General features: G+C 43.6%; 1 protein-coding gene across 1 annotated transcript; it reads left to right on the plus strand.

Moving 5' to 3' along the window:
* The first annotated feature begins 780 nt into the window (after positions 1 to 780).
* On the plus strand, positions 781 to 19,456 carry LOC310855425 (heterogeneous nuclear ribonucleoprotein L-like). The gene is made up of 16 exons (XM_083760430.1): positions 781 to 898; positions 1,364 to 1,485; positions 2,299 to 2,536; positions 4,901 to 4,986; positions 5,826 to 5,922; positions 7,374 to 7,446; positions 10,147 to 10,407; positions 11,905 to 11,940; positions 12,943 to 13,011; positions 13,752 to 13,883; positions 13,938 to 14,101; positions 14,736 to 14,857; positions 15,773 to 15,974; positions 16,084 to 16,141; positions 18,101 to 18,196; positions 19,093 to 19,456. Exons 1-16 carry the CDS (start codon positions 818 to 820, stop codon positions 19,149 to 19,151), a joined length of 1,896 nt encoding a protein of 631 aa, XP_083616556.1. The 5' UTR covers positions 781 to 817; the 3' UTR covers positions 19,152 to 19,456.
* Positions 19,457 to 19,906: the final 450 nt, after the last annotated feature.

Below are 19,906 nucleotides of genomic sequence, written 5' to 3' on the forward strand. Positions count from 1 at the left end.
TTTCCATCCCATGTCAATGACCTCCACATTAATCTGTGGATTCATATTTTAAATATTCCACATTTGTTACATTTCTTTCCCAAGATTATTTAGTTTTACTGCATACTGTTAATCAGTGGTTCCCAAGGTGGGGTCCGGGGACCCCTAGGGGACCTTGAGCGTTCCAGATGGTCCCCAGCTAAATGATAGTTTGGAACCAAATGGCCCCTTATGGGTCTGTAACTCTGAGAGTGTATGAATGGAACCGAATGGACCCGTTGTTGATTTCGAAAACACAGGACATGATGTTAAGTCCAAAGGGCCTACTCTGCAAGGCAGGGGCGTCCTACTCCCTGAGCCAGGCTTGCACTTGACCGCATACATAAATTAACATTGATTTTACAATATAAATTGGGAGTCTCAGAGATAGAAATGCCATTAAATGGGAGTCCGTAGCCTGTTGCATATCATACTGGGTGGTCCTTGAAATGAAAATAGCTGAAAATCACTGCTAGAGCTGTAAAAATCTTCTCTTATTATGGGGGTCCCTGCCTGGCATATCTTTTCTAATGGGAGGTCCGTGGGCTATAATGAGTGTCATTTTGGGGGTCCTTGACGTGACAAAGTTTGGGAAACACTTGCCAGTGTTAATAACATTTTCAATCAATCAATCAATCAATCAATCAATCAATCACTAGAGCTGGTTGCTCATTTCTCTCACCCAACCTGGCAACACCGGTAGACTGTACAGTGCACTGTTCCTCTCGGCATTTTGCGACTAGCAGAGCAGACAGTCTAGTCTTGGCGCTGCTACCTACCGGACACACAAGTCAACAACATGGCTGCTACTGCGGGCCGCTACTATGGAGAGGGAGGCAGAGCGACCAAGAGACAGAAGACTAGTGAGGACGGGACAGCGGTGGGTTATTGGGTTTTTCTATCATTAAGCCAGTATTTTTGTCTGTGAATGTAAGCTATTTGTTGTGACGCTCAACTACATTACAAGGAGGCGTGATATTACAGACAGTTGTGTGTGTGTGTGTGTTAATAGCAAGTTTGACTAAAAGAGCTATAATTTAGCTCATCGTGTTTCATTTGATGTAAATCAAAAGTATTGTCAGGGCTATTGCACTCCACTTGATGGCTAAAGGCTCTGTTACTTTAGTCGTGCAAATCCACAGCCTTTTTTATAATTATATTCCTATAAACGATCATCAAATGGCTTGATTTGCTAATACACCGGCCGTGGGGCTATAGCTAGGTCTGGTAGCTAACTGCTGAGCAATCACACCCATCTAGGTTAACTTGCATTGCGCTAGTTGGTGCTTCTTCAGTTCTTCATGTGAGGCTGACGGCGTGTTGGTTTGGTTTCATTCAATTAAAGGACGCTTATAATGACGACCCCCACAAGACTCAACCCTCGCCCGTGGTGCACATCCGCGGCCTGGTGGACGGCATCATGGAGGCTGACCTGGCGGAGGCCCTGCAGGAGTTCGGAGCGATCAGGTTGGTACACCCACCCACCACCACCCAATTTATACTACTATCCCAGTGGTTCCCATTAGAGGACGGTCTGACCCAGGGGTCCTCGAGGGAGTTCCAGGGGGTCCCCTACAGCTAAATGGACCCTTGTGGGTCTGTAACTCTGAGAGTGTACAAATGGAACCAAAATTAACAGGGGGGGGGGTCCTTAAAACTAAAATGGTTGAGAATCACTGCTAGAGCCCTAAACATCTTTTCTTATGGAGGTTCCTGCCATATTATTTCCAAATGGGGGGTCCGGTCCACGAGGCAAATTAGTGCCATTTTGGGGGTCCTTGACATGAAATAGTTTCGGAAACCACTGCACTATCCGACACATAGCCAGAATGATAGTTTTCAGTTGCATCGATTGTGTAACATTTGTAGATCTCAATCAGTCTCAAATATCCACTTTAGGATTTTTATAATTTTTTGCAGTGGGGAAAAAAAATAGTTTTCAGGTTCATCAGCTGCTATCTGAGCATCTGGTAGCTGCTCAGATGGTTATGATAAGGTGCGTTAGGACTTGGGTGGTTAGAGCGGCGCGATATTACATACAAAGTCAACGCAAAGATGAGAAGTTGCGCGAGCGCCGCGTCTGGGCGTGACCTGGCGCAGCAGAAACGGGAAGAACCGAGGCGAATATTTTAATTCAGATTTTAATTTAGATGTTTGTGCACAAAAATTTGAGCTAGTAGATTGACTATTGTTTTCATAATGTAAAAAAAAAACCCAAAGAAAAGTTGGTTAAGCGTTTTGTTACTGTGCGACGCAATGACATGCGTTCTACTCTTCTAGCTACGTGGTCATGATGCCCAAGAAGCGCCAGGCCCTGGTGGAGTACGAGGACATGAGTGGATCGTGCAACGCCGTCACCTACGCGTCGGAGAACCAGGTGTACATCGCGGGCCACCCCGCCTTCATCAACTACTCCACCAGCCAGAAGATCTCCCGGCCAGGAGACCCGGACGACACCCGTAGTGTCAACAACGTGCTGCTGCTGACCATCATGAACCCCATCTATCCCATCACCACGGTAAACGACACCTCAGACAACTACATCTCCCAGAGTGCATCAGCTGCAAGATGGCTGCTGGTGCTCATTTGGCTGATTGAACACCTGTTAAAGGCTGGTGGTGGTGACACCAAGTAACCTAAACAAATAGGCCAATTTACTATAAAGAAGGTTCTAAAACGCGCGTTAGAGATTGGCATGATGACCAGAGATTTGGAATGACGGATAGTGTTGCAACTGGTTAGCCAACATCGTTGTCTGATTAGTTAACGTCTAGTAGTCTGAGGGCTGAAATACAGTCCCCACATATTTCATACTTGGAATACTTTGTGGTCCTTTTTTGTTTTGCAAATGCGTCCGAAATGTAATCTGTGCAGCCTCAAAAGATAAATTGGGAGCATTTGTACGAGTACAAGTCATGGCGTGACCATAATGGGATGTTTTAGTGAACCGAAGCGAGCGCTCCTCTTCCCCACTGTGTGTCCTGGAGGGACTCTAGGGGCGCGTTCGGAAATGCGCCCTGAACGCACTGGTGTGCTCTCTTGTCGTTCGTTTATTCAGTGCACTCAGTGCGTTGTCGTTCGAAAATCCAGTGCGCTGCGCACCGGGTGTGCCGAGTGCACGCACTGAGCAACCCTACCCTGAGGGTAGGGTTGCTCAGTATGAATGGTGTGTTGTAACTGGTCGTTCGTAAATAAGGCACACTGAACGCACTCTGTGACGTCACCGCCCACCACACTCAACAAACTGACCACATTCCCGGTGCGCATAGCCGAACGCGCCCTAGGTGTCATAAGCTGACAGGGCTGAGGTGTCACCGGGCGTCGCTGCTATGCTGACGTTCCAGCGCTTCAGGCTTCACCTCCCAATGTATGAATGAATGGACCATTGTAAAGCGCTGCTTTGCGTAGGCATGTAGTGCATAAAACGGCGCTATAAAAATACCATCCATTGTTATTGATCTCGCCATGTGTCGGAAAGTACATTTTCAAGTTGAGAAACAATGTGTTGTGGAGGGAAACTCATTGAAGTGTGTGTGTTTTATGCCCTGTTTTCATACATGTCGGACAAAATAGTTCGAAGTAAATTACGTCTTTAATTAGAAATTGATTTATGGCCAACATGTTGCACGTGTTCTTCCTTGGTTCCCGAGAAACCATATTTCAATCGGTTCTGAAGTTATGTGTTTTTTTGTGACTGGCAAGAGAAGTTAATCAGCTGGGCAGACAGGAGGACCAACGACCTCGACTATGTGTTGTGATAAATCTGTTCATGTGTGCTCAAGAGATAACTATGATAACAAAAAGGCGTGCACAGTGAAACATTTACAAACATTGAGGCTCTTTTGGATGCAAAGTAGTCATTTACTTACAAAAGTGCAAAAAGTAACACGGAGTGGACGTTTTGGCCCTCGGAGTCAGACCATCATCAACATGACTTGTTTATCGACTTTAGTAAGCCTTGAGTTTAGAGCAGGGGTTCCCAACCATAGATATTTAAAAAAATAGATGCCTCACTTGCAGTGCAGTGCTGGAGCCTTTTTTTTTTTTTTTTTTCATTGACAATACATTACAATACGAAACAAGACAAACAAACAACAAAGTTATTAATACAACATCAGAGCCAGGGGGGGGGATTACTAACAGAAAACCTTAAAGTATGAACACAAAGCAACAGTTCTCCGCAGCTTTCTTATTTAGAAGTGCTGAAGGCGTTTGTTGAAGGAACGCTGCGTCGCTGCCCAAGTGTCGTCACTCGTGCGACTATTGCGACATGTCTCTCGCTGTCACTCAAGTGACTACTGGCCAATCACAGCGCGTCTTTTCCGGGACTTATGTTACGCAGGCGGAAGCGCTCATTGAAGGCAAATGCTTTGCAAGGAATGTCGGGAAAACTGTCCCTTCAATTGTGACACGCGCCTCAACCACCACTGGTACTAGTACCACTGGGGTGGTACATGAGCCCCTCTCAAAAAAAGGAGAAAAAAGACTAAAGTGGAATGAAATATTTATATTACTACAGGTAGGTACGGTAGTTCTTCTGACCAAGACATTGGTTGAAATAGATAGATGATTTGAGAACGGATTAATCACATTAGATTAATCACATTAGAAACATCATCAGTTGTGCTGATTAGCAATTAGACAGAGTTTTGTCAGAGCAGCAGCAGCAGCATTATTGGCTTATGAATGGAACAAAAAGGGGCTCCTGTATTTTAACATCAGTTATTATTATGGTGGTACATGGAGAGCCAAATATTTTCTGAGGCGGTACTTCAGTATGAAAAGGTTGGGAACCGCTGGTTTAAAGCACACACTTCTCTACCTGTTTATAATAACTGAAATGCCATTGACTAAATATGCAGATTGCCATATGCTTCAACAGGATGTACTCTACACCATCGCCAACAACTGTGGCCCTGTGCAAAGGATCGTCATCTTCAGGAAGAATGGGGTCCAGTCCATGGTTGAATATCCTTTGCAGATACAGCGTCGTAACTCATTTACAGCTTTCTTGCTTTATCAGTGTTCAGAAACAAAGTGTTCCTTGCAAAACTTCATTTTTTTCCCCTTTCACATGAATGCAATCTTTTTTTCCCCTCTGTTTTATTTTTATTCGGGATTGCAGGTCATACATTAAATAATGATCTACTTGTGATGATGTGAAACGCCCATATCGACAATGCGTCGACATACAAGTGCTATACTATCACTGTAGCACTGTAGTTACAGAGAGAAGAAGTACTGTACATACAAAAATAAATAGTAGGCCCAATATTCCACATAACACACATCACAACAAAACATGGCTTGGTCACTCCACAAAGTAAAACATATATAATGAACAACAATACACCCACACATGGTTCATAATGTAATCTTTAAGAACTACTACTCCTATAGACGGCTATGTGTGTGGCTGGGTCTGTCCCTGGGACCCTGTGTCCGAGGACGGAAATAGCGTTTGTTCACCACCAAGTGTCACTGTTGCACAGCCTAACACACAGACACAGACAGGCCAGGGAGGAGGGCTTGTACAGTACAGTATTTTTCTCTCGTCCTTAGACTAAAGAATAATTTATGTTGACATAACATTTACTCATTCTGAATGTACAAATATCTCCTACAGCCGCCATTTTCTTATTTTTCCATTCGTGCATGTTGTAACCTGTATCTGATAATGCACAACATTTGCTGTCGATGTGTGTTTCATTCAGTCTTTGGAAGTCTCCTAAGCAGAGCCTTTATTTGACATGTCAGTTCTGACCATGATGTGATTAGCATCAATCCTTGACCTACTGTTTCCTCACATTTGACTCGGTCCAAAGTGCCCAGAGGGCCAAAGCCTCTCTAAACGGGGCTGACATCTACTCTGGCTGTTGCACACTGAAGATTGAATATGCCAAGGTGAGGTAGCGCCTAAAGCCACACTAAGGGCCGATTCATACTCCTATTTTACCGCTGTTTCGGCGCTGTAGTGCCGAAATGATTTCGGCTCATCAGAAATTTTCAGTAGCACCGAAGAGCTGACTTTAGGACGGTACCCGCCCCCCCGAACCTCAAATGACGTCAAATTGTAGGCTCTGCAGAGCCGAACCGACTTTTATTCGGCTCTAAAATAGGAGTATGAATCGGACCTATGGCCTGTCTTGCTTACTAACCATTTAGACCTAAGTTCGATTCTACATGTCTTCTAAATCACGACAGTTTTCAGAAAATCCCATGTTTACAATCCCATGTTCTCAATCCCATGTTCTCAAACTATTTCATGTCAAGCACCCCACAAATTATATGTAATAGGCCTCCGACCCCTATCTGAAAATACGTTGTTCCAGGGACCCCCCAGAAGCAAAGATTTGAGTTATTTTGTTATTTTATGTAAATGAATGCCCTACTTTCACCATACTTACTACAGTGTCACACAAAAGTAGCAAATTGTCAATCCACATTCTACAAGATCTGCTTTTAAAAGTGAAAAGTGGTTGTTTGGGTGCGCAGTGGTAAAGTAGCTGACCACTACCGTGAAGTCTTGGGGTTTCTCGGCATCCGGTTTAGTCGAGCGTCTACACTGTATATGAACACTATAGAGCGTTTTAAGCGTCGTACGAAGCCAACTCTTGTCGTGACAAATCATGACAACACACACAATATAATGTGACCAAACAAATAATTACAAAGAAGAAAAACAACAAAAAAGTGTTAAAACCTGCCGTTTTTTTCCTACTTTCTAATTCTGTGTTTGGCCCGAAAGATTTTGTTTGTTGTCATGATTTGTCACGACAAGAGTTGGCTTTGTCCGCGGCGTAAACGTCTTTAAATAAATACTTTCTGAAAAGTCTGAGGAAAATTAACGGGGATTTCTTTTCCGGGTCTCCCGAGGGGGCGGCACTGCGACGTTCTATAGGACCACTTATTTGGGCTGGGGTGGGGCTCCTCACTGGCAGTTAGCCAGCAGTGATGACAAAGAAATGTCAATGGGGATGAATGATTTGGCATTAAAAAAAGCAAAACGAAAAAAAGTGTTTTAGAAATATTTAATCGATAGAAAATACTATCAAGGGCTTGTGACTAAAGTACCGTATTGCGCCGAATATTATAAGACGACGAGACAACCCCCCATTTTTCAAGACTCATTTGTAGAAAATGTCAAATAGTCTAGTCCCCACTATAATACGATCCCGTTGTTTAGGATATTTCCGTCGGAAACAAATGTAGTCTTATCCAGGCCAAAAATAACTACATGGGTTGTTTTTTCCCAATCTTTCTTCCAATTTGGACATTTTGGTTTCCACCCGAAAGATATTGATAAATAAAGTATATGTAGTCCTAATTTTTGTATGTTCTTCTCCTCTCCACAGCCAGCACGCCTCAATGTGTTCAAGAACGACCAAGACACATGGGACTACACGAACCCCAACCTGAGCGGCAATGGTAATATACAGTCTTTACCCCTCTTTCCCCTCCACTTTTTTTCTTCCTCCTCTCCTCTCATTGCCACAGTACGGGATGGCTAGGGTCTCCTGCCTCCTTGGGGCGTTGCCTTTGAACACCGCTGAATGATTCCCTTTGAACCGTTCACCACAGGTGTTGTTAATTTGCGCCAGGTGTTCAGTGGCAGCACTCCAGCGACGCCTTCACTCTCTTCATGCATTATTTCTCTTGCCACAAAGTAAGGGCACGAGGAGCAACCTCACCGGCAGCCGATTATTTATTTTTTAATTTAATTTAATTTAATTTAATTTGATGCAAGGTCATGCATGTTAAAGTTTTCAACGTTTGTAATGCACCTGCCACAGTAAGCACCATGCTGCAGTTCTCTCACGAATCCTTCACGTAATGCCCCCCCCCCCCCCCACACAGTCCTTGTAGTAGCGCATGCCAGTTGCACATCACCACAGTCCTCCATAATTGGATACACTCCAGAGGAGTATCGCACTGTTTGGTATCGTCTTTCAAATGCAAAACATATTGGAGATTTCCTCATATTTATATATACTGTAGTTAACGATCGATCACCACAGGGCTGTTTGTGTTCGGTGTATAAACACACACACACGCACACACACAATGGAAGCACCTTTGACATTAAAATGTACTCGTCTCTATATTACATTCATTGTTTTGAGGCCTACCGATCAAATGCAGAGCTGAAATACGCTATATGAGATTTAATGCTGTCTGATGTTTTCAGTTAGCTTTTTAATCGTTCTGGAAGCACATAAACAAATTAATCGCGTACTCTACAAGTACTGCTATAGTTTTCCGCGTGCCATGCATGTTCATGCTACTGTAGCTTCAAGCTAGAGATGTGACATTACACGGGATTTTCCCGCGTAATTGAAGTGGGCAGGGATGTGTCCTCCATTTAATTCCAGGAGCTTAAATAATCCCTTTAAATCGGCACGTCGCTAATTAAATTACAGATACGTTGCCAGGCATTTGTCACATTGTGATGAAAGAGAACTTGCACTGTGCTGCTGGTACCACACTTGTTTCTTCATAATGTGCAAAAAAGCCTGATGGAAAATAGACTGAAATTCAAAGAAATGTACAAAATGAAGAAGTGCAGATAGATAACATTGGTGTGGTATAGCCTTTCAGTTGGCCCACTAATTAAATATTAGAGAAGCTCCCGTGTTTTGTTAGTATGGCAAATAGTTTTTTTTTATGGGGCTCATGTAATTGTTCGCTTTATCTTAGTTCCAGAGCCTTTTTTGTAAATTACATTTTACTCTCACCATGGCCACTCTTGTGCACCATACACCACAGGATTCATGCAGGTGTGTAACAATGTAAGCCTCTTCCAAGAGGTATATTTGTCCGTTTTCGGCTGCCTTACGAGAAAAAGGGGGTACTCCTTGTGTCCTCACTGTGCACATAATATACAGGGCTCACCTCAACTCCTACAGCTAGCACAGCAAAACCACAGCCACAAAATATTCTGTATACATCCGATCGGACACAGTGGGGCAACAGACAGACACTTGGAATCACACTACCTCAACTATCAGTACCTCCTTATCCCAACTCCACCATCACCCCTACCACCACCACCACCACCACCACGACATGGGAATCCATTTTTTACCGTGTGTGGTGGACAAGTAGCCACCACGTTTGATCACGGTGAGGGACAGAAATACTTCCATGGCCAACGTGAACAGACAGACACCCCCCCCCCCCCCCACCCACCCACCCGCATATCCACCACCGCAGGCTCATCTTGATAGATTGATAACCATCCCGTCATCCTCGTACAAGTACAGCACATGCCTCATCTTCCACCAGAGCTCTGAAGACTCGCCCCTGCACTAAAACACATTATGTGTGGTGAGGGCAAGGAGGTTGTGTTTTATAAGGCCACACCTTCCTCCCCAGGCCCTTTTCTGGATCTGACCGCCATACACAAAGCACCACAGGAACGCCACAGAGGAATGACATGAACACACAGCGTCACACAGCGGAGACAGATGACACCACATAACTGAGGCGGTTACTCGTTTTCTCTCAGACCGTGCAGAACAGACGCTCATCTCTTGACCTTGGTGTATGGGCTTCCTTTTTTTGCTATCACTCTCCCTTCTCCTGCGCTGAAACACACGACAGCACACCTTGAGCTGAATACAGACGTCGGCAACACACAGAGCCGAATCGCCATGACATCACACCACCACCACCGCCACCACCGCCATTGCAGAATATTCCAGATGACTTAATGGGCTACAAGCACTAGACGGGGGGGGGGCTTTTCAGTTTCCCCCCCAGTGGCTGGCGGGCGGCTATTATACAAAAAAAAAAAAAGCGATGCATCACGCGTGATCGCCATTTTCACATGAGGAGAGAGCAACCACCACAGGGGGGTCCCACCATGAAGACACAAGCATCAAACACCCGTCAAGCATAACAAAGCACAGAGCCAAACAACATCTTCTCCCAATGCTTTCTCTGCATTTCAGGACTCTGGTACTCTATTCCCCCTCCCCTCTACCCCTCCCCCCCATCCCCCCTCCCCCTCTCTCTGTGCTGTTCTTGTGTTGTTTCTACGTTGTTTTTTTTTTCTTTCTTCCTCCCCACTTTATATCAACTGGCCCATAGTGATGCCTTTAACCGAACGCCTCCCGTGTGATGCAGGTTTGGCTCAGTGTGTCTGTGGGCAGGCCCGACACCCTCGTCAGTGTGTCTGTGGGCAGGCCGACAGCGTCCACACCCACAGTCTCGTCAGTGTGTCTGTGGGCAGGCCCGACACCGTCCACAGTCTCGTCAGTGTGTCTGTGGGCAGGCCCGACACCGTCCACAGTCTCTTCAGTGTGTCTGTGGGCAGGCCCGACACCACAGTCTCAAACCGGTGCAAATACCCTGCGTTGCTCTGCTCAGAACACTGTGAGCTGGACCGTGAGTGAGCCCCTATTGTTGCAACTGTACAAAATACCTGAAAAAAACCAAAAAATAAACCCCAAAGCAACCAGGCAGCAACTCGGGACGCCAAGCTTGGATCGGTGTGTGGATGTACTTACTACTCTGGTGGGGAAAGGAAGGAAGGAGGAGGAAACAAGGAAGATTGAGTTGTGAGGCCAGAGTCACAAGGTTGTTCGGCCAGCATCCTTGATTGCAGACGAGCTGCCCACTGTGTCCACTGTGCTCCGTGTGCTGGTGCTGTAAGTACATGTAAAGAGTAAAGACGTGGCTGAATAGTATGAGCTTGATTGGTTGAGAATGAATGTATATACATGTACAAAAAGTGTCAAACTATTTGTGTACATAATAATACTTTTTGAAAGGTTTTTGATAACGATGGCCCATAACGACGCCAGGTCTGGAATATTTCGTGATCCTTCTCGTTGATATTGCGTACTGCCGCGACAGATTTGGCTTCTGATTTTGAGGCAAAACCGATTAAATTGGTGTTAATGGAGAAATTATGATGAATAATTTTGAGAACTTGATGGAAAAGAAAAGTCAACAAAAACGACAGTAAAGCTGTTACTCTTATTTTCAGACCTGGATTTTATTTCATTGTCACTTATTTCTAAGGAGTGTATCTCAGGATGTCACGGCGAGCTGCGATGCTTGAAACTTAGATTGATTATTTAATGAACTTTTGAAATTTGTGGTTTTTATCTCCACTTCTCAAAGGTAAAATTAACCCAATATTGACGGTGTTAGTTTTTGTTGAATTATAGGCCACTACCATTAGTGTAAATGATTCTTTGGAGACTCACAGGTATTTAGAAATCCAGTTTGTCTATACTTAACGGTCAACCACTTTTGGACTTCTTTTTTTATGTATGTATTTTTGAAATTGACAAATTGTATTTGAATATTTCAACTCTTTCTTTTCTAAAAGTATTTGTTTTATTTGGAGTTCTGCATGATACCGTAGATTGCAGGTATCTGTATGAATTTTGAATGAATAAAGACTGATGCAATCTGATATAAAAGGCCACTCGCAAAGCATTTGAATATAATGTAATTTTTGTAAAAACAAAAAATAATAATAGGCGCAGTAACCTCAGCTGTTCATTTTCTTGGTCCTACTATAATTGTGGAAACTAAAAAGAATTAAATAAATACCGGTATAAATTATTTATATATACATGTACAGTATATAACAAGCCTACTGTACGTTCAATGTGGGTTAATTTTCCTTTTCGGATTGTCCATAGCCCAAATATTTCCATCTCGTTTGTCAATAAAATCATGCTTAAACTGTTTTCAGGTGGTACATAATAGTGTCCATGCTGATTATTTACAATCTTATATAATATACTTTTGTTGCAGCGTGTAATTATCTAGGTGTTAAAGAAGGAATGCATTGTTTGATGCATACTATCGCCAACATGTGTGCGCTTTTCCATGTTAATGTTGGACTTGATATGTGTACCTGTACAGATGCTGATGCTGAAGGCAATTGGAACAATTCACAAGGTGTGTGTGCGTGTGTGTGTGTGCGTGCGTGTTTGCCTTGGAATGACCAAGGACTATTAAAAGAGGACGGGAGGCGAAGACCGTACGGTGGACTCCATGTTGCTCCCTGGAAGGAAAGAAACATGCGCAATTGAGACCAAGGAAGCTGAACGCGGAAGTGTTGGCTGCTTATAGCCCATTGTGCATGTTTCTTTCCTTCCATGGAGCACCATGGAGTCCACTGTACGTCGCTTCCCGTCCTCTTTCAATAGTCCTTGGGAATGACAGATGTGGGAGGTTATACTAGGAAATCTGTTCTTAAGACCCAAGGCCGATTCTACAAATGCCTTCTGATGTGGTAGTTTTTTAACCCATTTAGACCTAGAGACTAGATTCTAAAAGAAAATCTTCTAAATAGACAATATTCTGAAAAACCTCGTTCTCAAACGATTTCATGTCAAGGTCTCCCGAAAATATATGTAATTGGCCGCCGACCCCCATCTGAAAAAGTGTTGTGTATGTATATGTGTATATATACATACATACATATTCAAAGATTTGCACTACATTTTCACGATAAAAAAAAAAAAGCTGACCTACAAGCTTGTAGCGCGGCACTCAGTGCCGCATTACGAGCTTGTAGATCTGCTATTTTTCAATAGCTAAAGTAGAACAGAATGCTTAAACACCAAAAGATAAGATTAAAAAAAAAATAGATGTACAAGCTTGCAGTCCAGCACTCAGTGACGCCCTGTGAGCTTGTATATCTGGGGGGGGAGGGGTGTGAAAATACAAAAATCTCCATTATGTTCATCATTCATACAAAAATAAATTAAAAAAAAAGCCTGCGGCCTTGGCACTTAATATCTTGCCCTGCTCTTGCATGTCAGTCACAACCTTGTTGTCCCATAGCTTGAAGTGACCTGTGTAGTGTGTACTTCTGTGTACCCGTACCTTTTGGAGTTACCCATTTGGCACCATTTGCGGGAGTGGCAGTTTTTGTTATCTTATGCTTGCTTTTAGATCCCAATGCCAATCCCAACAAGCGGCAGAGGCAGCCCGCTCTTTTGGGGGACCACCCACCGGATTATGGTACGTCTTTGGAATGTGTGCGTTCATTGAATGTCTTCATGGATTAAATTACAGCACTTGAAGCGGCTACAAGCAATAATATGTCAACATTTTAATGACCTTTTTACCTTGACCTTCAGACAGCCAGCAATGAGTAAAATGCTCCCAAACTAAATTTAGCCTCTGAGACATCTAGGGGCCACAATATGCATTCAAATGCATTCGCTCAGCTCTGTCATTGACTACTTTCAAGTCCTTAAGTCTTTAGACTAATTTATTTTCAATCGCTTTTTCTAATTACGTTTACCTTGGCCTACCTATGTATGTACACTATGTTCCCATATGCACTTGGAATTGTGTTTTGTTTTTGTTATATTGTTCTGTTCTGACATTTTTATATAATGCTTTTCCTTTTTATGTTTTTCTTTCATCCATCTTCCTATCCTCTTCGCCTCTATGTATGTTTTCATGCTCTGTGATGTGAAGCACTTTGGTTCCACCTCGGTCATTGTGCTATACAAATAAAGTTTGATTTCAAAGATCTTCCTAGAAGCTCTGTCATTGGTAGAAGAAAAAGGTCAAAATGACTAACCAATCAGGAAGTAGACGGTACAAATCGACCAATGACAAAGCTGGGAGTGTTTTACCCATTGCTGGCTGTCTTTAAAAAAAATAAAAAAGGGCCATTAAAATGTTGACATTATTGCTTATAGCAGCTTTAAGTCTTAAGTAGGCCTACCGTTAAATGTCTTCAATTATAGGTGGCCCTCAGGGAGGCTATCACAACTATAACGACGAGAGCTACGGGCCGCCTCCACCCCATCGAATGGGACCTCCTATGGGTGGGCGGGGTCGCGGCGGAGGTGGTGGTGGCGGCGGGCAACGCTACGGGGGTGGGGGTGGTGGTGGGGGTGGCGGTGGTGGTGGTGGCGGGGGGGGAGGAGGAGGAGGAGGAGGAGGAGGCGGCGGCAACTCTGGCTACGGGCCCCCTCCCCCCGAATACGGCCCCCACGCCGACTCCCCCGTCCTCATGGTGTACGGACTGGACGCGGCCAAGATCAACGCCGACAGGGTCTTCAATATCTTCTGTCTCTTTGGCAATATAGAGAGGGTGAGTTTTAAAACCCATTTACAGGCCTGAGCTCGATTCTTACGAAATGTCTTCTACATCCTGACTGTTTTCTGAAAAAAAGCTATGTTCTATATGTCAGTCGTTCTAAGATTTTTCAAAAATAGCAGACCTACAAGCTCGTAGCGCGCCACTCGCGCTATGAGCTTGTAGATCTTCTATTTTTCGATGGCTAAAGCATAACATAATGCTAACACCAAAAGGGGTTCCCGGACAAAATGGGTTAGACCCGAATTCGAAGAAAAAAAAGTCTTCTAATTCATGATAGTTTTCTGATAAACCCATGTTTCTAAATCGGTGGTTCTCAATCCATTTCATGTCAAGGACCCCAAAAATGATATGTAATTGGTTCGCCGACCCCCATCTGAAAATATGTTGTTCCAGGGACCTCCCCCAGAAGCAAAGATTTGAGCTAAAACGTTCAAAGATATGTGCCACATTTTCAAGATTTTTCAAAAATGGCAGATCTACAAGATCGTAGCTCACTGTTCAATAGCTAAAGTATAACATTAAACACCAAAAGGGGTAACAAAACTGCCTACTGTCAACAGCACTTGCATGATCCTGTTTGGACTGTTTTTGTAACGCATTATTTCCTTTTTTATTCTTTGTTCAGGTCAAGTTCATGAAGAGTAAGCCTGGGGCAGCCATGGTGGAAATGGGGGACTGTTACTCTGTGGACAGAGCCATCACACACCTCAACAACAACTTCCTCTTTGGACAGAAACTCAATGTTTGGTAAGCCATAGCTGCTCATGCAAGTTTTGCAAACTTTCTTTGGGACACCCATTCCGGTTGTCTTTAGAATTTTTTCATTTTAATGGGGCTCGAAAGGGTCTTGCTCCTTGTTACGTTTACCTCCCTGTGGTCTGAGGTCGTCAAACCTTAACCCATTTAGAGCTGACGACCATTCTACAAATGCCTTCTAAGTCCTTAACAGTTTTCTGAAAAACCCTATGTTTCTCAAATATTTTTATGTCAAGAAACCCCACCAGAATTATATGTAATTGGCCGCCGACCCCCATCTGAATATATGCTGTTCCAGGGACCTCCCAGAAGCAAAGATTTTAGTTAAAAACGTTCTCTCTGAAAGAATATATATTCAAAGATTTGCACCACATTTTCCACATAGCAGATCTACAAGCTCGTAGCGCGGCACTCTGTAACTAAGGGTGATCGGGCCTTCGCTGTCTGAGCTAGCACAGCCTAGCACTTTACCCTTCTTCTATTTATATGTTGTTTTTATACTGTGCTGAATAAATAAATACAAATACAAGCTCCTAGGCTCCGGGAAGCTCTACCAGAGACAATTTGCATCACCGATTTCAATTATATCTTTTAAATTTCAGGGTTTTTTTCCGGTTTCAGACAGTTTCATGACCTTTTTTTGCTGATGGTTATTTCTCGTTTCATTTGAATTGGCTCATTGTATTTCCTCTTCCTTTGTGAAATTCTCGGTTTTCCTTTTTATGTTTGTTGAAAAGTGCTATATAAACTAAGCCATTTTGGGCGCGAACCCATTTTGGTGTTGGCATTATGTTATGCTTTAGCTATTGAAAAATAGCAGATCTACAAGCTCATAGCGCGCCACCGAGTGGCGCACTACGAGCTTGTAGGTCTGCTATTTTTTGAAAATTCTTTGCCCGGCTGCAGTGTGTCCAAACAGCAGGCCATCATGCCGGGGCAGTGCTATGAGCTGGAGGACGGCAGTAGCAGCTTCAAGGACTTCCACGGTTCCCGAAACAACCGCTTCACTTCCCCAGAGCAAGCGGCAAAGAACCGAATCCAGCATCCCAGCAATGTGCTACACTTCTTCAATGGACAGACTGACATCTCCGAAGAGGTCTTCAATCAGGTAAGAATGACAAAGGTCACCTTCTCTGACTGGTTCTTTTTGTTGTTGTTGATCTCTAGCGTTTGTGTGCAGTTAGTCTTTCTCAGAAAACAACTCTCTCTCCTTTCAGGTCTGCGATGAGCTGGGAATTAAGCCGCCCTCCAACGTCAAACTTTTCACTGGAAAAAGTGAGTGACATTTCACGTTGAACCCAATTCACACATTACGTCATTATTTGTAACCTTTACTTGTAACCACGTAAAGGTGGATCATTTCTGAAAAAGTGACCTATTGATAGTTTAATACACATGGACCCATTTAATTAAGGGGAGAATGTGTTTCAGCCATAGACTGTAAAAAATATGGACAAAGCGTTCCCCGGGTCTAACATGAACGTAAAATGAAGCCTGTAATAATATGCTAATTCCTGATGTAAGTCGCCATCTTTGGTACCAGCTGGCCATTGGCTGGCTCCGTTTTGTATACCAGCTGGTCATTGGCTGCCCAGACAACGAGGCGGGACTTCCCCCCTTCTTCTCCGTTGGTTTTTATTTTGACTCGAGTGGGAGGGGAATCCCGATCATAGACTGTAATGGTAGCCACGCCCCTCAGAACATACGCGATGTTTTTTTTTCTTTATGGTCATTTTTTTAAATTAATGGGACCATAATTTACCAAAAAGAATATTATGACATTAGAAATGAGACTTTAAACTAGTGACTGGAAGAAGAAAGTATTCATGACCATGTTTATTAAGGTAATACAGTCTAGGTGAAGTTGGGCCAAAATACATGGGCCTCTATGGAGCTATGGGGCTTTTTGGGTCCGGTCCAGCGCCACAACAGGCCATTATATGAACTACCGATTTCAAATGAGGCTTCACGAAATATCTGGCTGACTGCCCCCCTGGTTTCAGCATAATATTATCGTTGCTGTCGGGAGGAAACCTCCCAACTCCATTTTTGAGGTTTTAGATTTTTTTTCTCCATAAATCGGTGCTATTGAACACCCTTTACGTCTGTGTGTTTCGAAAATATCGAACCAATAAAGCAGCTTAACTCCACCACCTCTCATGGAAGTAATTGACAATATATAAAGTCACAACACCAACTTTGATGAGGCAGTATTGGTTTGTTTTAAAAAAATATAACGTTTTCTTAATTTCCTGAAAAAATGAAGTTTGTGGTTTCTTCCCAACAGCAGAGATATGGAACTTGGTGTATTCACTCGGTAAAACCAGTTTGGCTCGTAAGCCTTACTTACCACTAGGTGCATAATACACAAGGTTGTCTTCATTATTTTCTCTAGACATAGAAAGTCGCATTGTGAGACTGCTCTGTATTGAGCACTCGTGAATTAGGGGCAGCAGGTGGCGTGTACACCAGTGGTTCCCAAACGTTTTCATGTCAAGGACCCCCAAATTGACACTCATTAGCCCGCGGACCCCCCATTAGAAAATATATGCCAAGGAAGCCCCCGTAAGAGAAGATTGTTACGGCTCTGGCAGTGATTTTCACCGATTTTCATTTCAAGGACCCCCAGGTTTGACGTGAATTAGGCTACGGACCCCCATTTAATGGCATTTTTATCTCTGTGACCCCCAATTTATATTGTAAAATCAACGTTAATTTAACTCTGTGTACAAATGGAACCAAATGGACCCGTTGGGTTCCATATGTACACTCAAGAGTTCCTTTGGTTAGAGACCCATAAAGGGTCTATTTGGTTCCAAACTATCATTTAGCTGGAACCCTCTCAAGGACCCCTGGGGGTACCCGGACCCCACTTTGGGAACCACTGGTGTACGGCACGCAATGTGAGACTGTCTGCATCAGTCAAAAACATGTAGCCATTAGCCAACTCATAAGTAAGTCCAGTTTCTTCAGGAGGTAGAGCAGGTCGTCCAATGATCCATGGGTCGGCGGTTCGAATCCTCCTGTCTACGTGTCGAAGTGTCCTTGGGCAAGACACTGAACCCCAAATTGCTCCCGATGTGCTGGTTGGTGCACTTGCATGGTTTACGCTGCAATCGGTGTATGAATGTGTGGGTGAATGTGATGCAGGTGAATGTGATGCACAATCTATGTAAAGTGCCTTGGATAAAGGCGCTATATAAATGCACCGTTTACCCATTTGTGCCACGGCAGGTGAGCGGAGCTCGTCTGGCTTACTGGAGTGGGAATCCATCAACGATGCGATGGAGGCGCTGGCCCTCATGAACCACACCCAGATGAAGAACCCCAGTAAGTCTTCAGCATGCTGCACTTTTAACCCGTTCTGACCTGAGATCAGATTCTAAAAAACGTCTTCTACATCCTGACAGTTTTCCGAAAAAGCTATGTTTCTATGTCAGTCGTTCTTCGATTTAAAAAAAATAGCAGACCTACAAGCTCGTAGCGCGCCACTCGGTGGCACGCTATGAGCTTGTAGTTCTGCTATTTTTCAATAGCTAAAGCATAACATAATGCTAACACCAAAAGGGGTTAATCACTGCTTATTCTCAAACCTGAAGATGTTTTGTGCCAGGGACGTTTCTTTGACGGCACAGAGCCGACGATGTGGAGCTCTCCAGTGCACCAGCATAGATCGATCTTGTAAACGAGGCCTGTCCAAGACTCCGTTGAGCTAGCCTCGGAAACCCAGACGTTTTTATTTCCAGGGAGGGAAAAAAAAGTCTGGGTCCGAGTCCACTTCAATTCGGCATAGAGTAGCGCAAACGTCGATCACTCTCTGCTGATTTCGGATTGTCTGCATCTTTGTTAAATTGACGCACACACACACACACACACACACATGTACACACACACACTCCTCTCTCTCTCTGTCGCTCTAATTAATCAGTCTCATGTCGCGCAGCTGTGTCTAGATTCTCCCGGCGGATCCGGCCGGGAGCTGCCTATGCCATAGAAAGCATAGGTGGACCCCAGTCTACCGTTGAGCTAACTAGGATAATACCACATCCGGTAGACTGGAAATGTGGCTTTTCAAAATAAGAGCTCAAATGGGGGGAAAATGCTGGCGTGAATTAGATCCAAATTTTTTCAATGAATGCTAGCGCTGTAAGTGTTAATATAGTGATCTTCAGAGAGCGATGGGGTTTGTTTCTAATTGTTTTGTTTGTTTTTTCTCCCCTGTTTAGGTGGACCTTATCCTTACACTCTGAAGTTGTGTTACTCGACTGCACACCACGCCAACTAAACGCTACACTCACGTATTTGTAATGTTTTGTGTTCTTGCATAGTGTATATTGCTGTTATGTTGTCCTTTTTCCATTATAAAACATTTAATTGGTATTCACAAAATGTAGGTAATTTGATGTGCTTTAGAGACCATTTTACATTAACTTATAGATTTTGTATGATTATGTTTAGTTTGATTCTTTAATCCGATGTTTTTGTTCATTACACTATTAGCTCTCGCTATTGTCATGGCCTCCTTTATTCTAAAACAAACTAAACTCCATGTAAAATCTGCATTTCTTTTTTTAAATAAAGTAAATGGTAACCTAACCTTTTTTGATTGGTCTTTTTCACTCTGGCCAAGAAATTGGCTATTTCTGAAGCAAATGGATGATGATTAGCCAGCCAAACTATAACGGTATCATGGCACTTTAGAACACCAAAACCCTTATAGGTGAAGGTGCGCTCTACTCAGGGAGTCAAGTTGAGTCTCTGTAGCTGATGGGTGCAGATTCTATATCCGCACTCTCTTAATAACGTTTGAGTTTTTTTATTTCATGAAATCACATGCAGTAGCAGTCCATCTAGAGAAATGAACGCGCAGGCCTTCCTCAGCGTTTGTGGCGAAACTTTATTAAGAGTGCGGATATTCCCCTTTTTCCATCATGGCACTTTAGACATTTCCCACTTCTGTACCAGCCGTTTCGACCGGAAATCAACCGATAATTCCCAGTAGGTTACTTATTACACCGATCTTATCCAGCCGATCGGCTC

Source organism: Protomyctophum parallelum (genome assembly GCF_964188405.1).
Source record: "Protomyctophum parallelum genome assembly, chromosome: 1".
Lineage (NCBI taxonomy): Eukaryota > Metazoa > Chordata > Actinopteri > Myctophiformes > Myctophidae > Protomyctophum > Protomyctophum parallelum.

What these genes read in the sequence shown, in the direction of transcription:
- LOC310855425 (XM_083760430.1), top strand. Translation starts at nt 818, where the DNA reads ATGGCTGCTACTGCGGGCCGCTACTATGGAGAGGGAGGCAGAGCGACC. An exon ending in CTAGTGAGGACGGGACAGCG is followed by an intron (nt 899 to 1,363) that starts GTGGGTTATTGG and finishes ATTCAATTAAAG; the next exon opens with GACGCTTATAATGACGACCC. An exon ending in CCGAAGAGGTCTTCAATCAG is followed by an intron (nt 15,975 to 16,083) that starts GTAAGAATGACA and finishes CTCTCCTTTCAG; the next exon opens with GTCTGCGATGAGCTGGGAAT.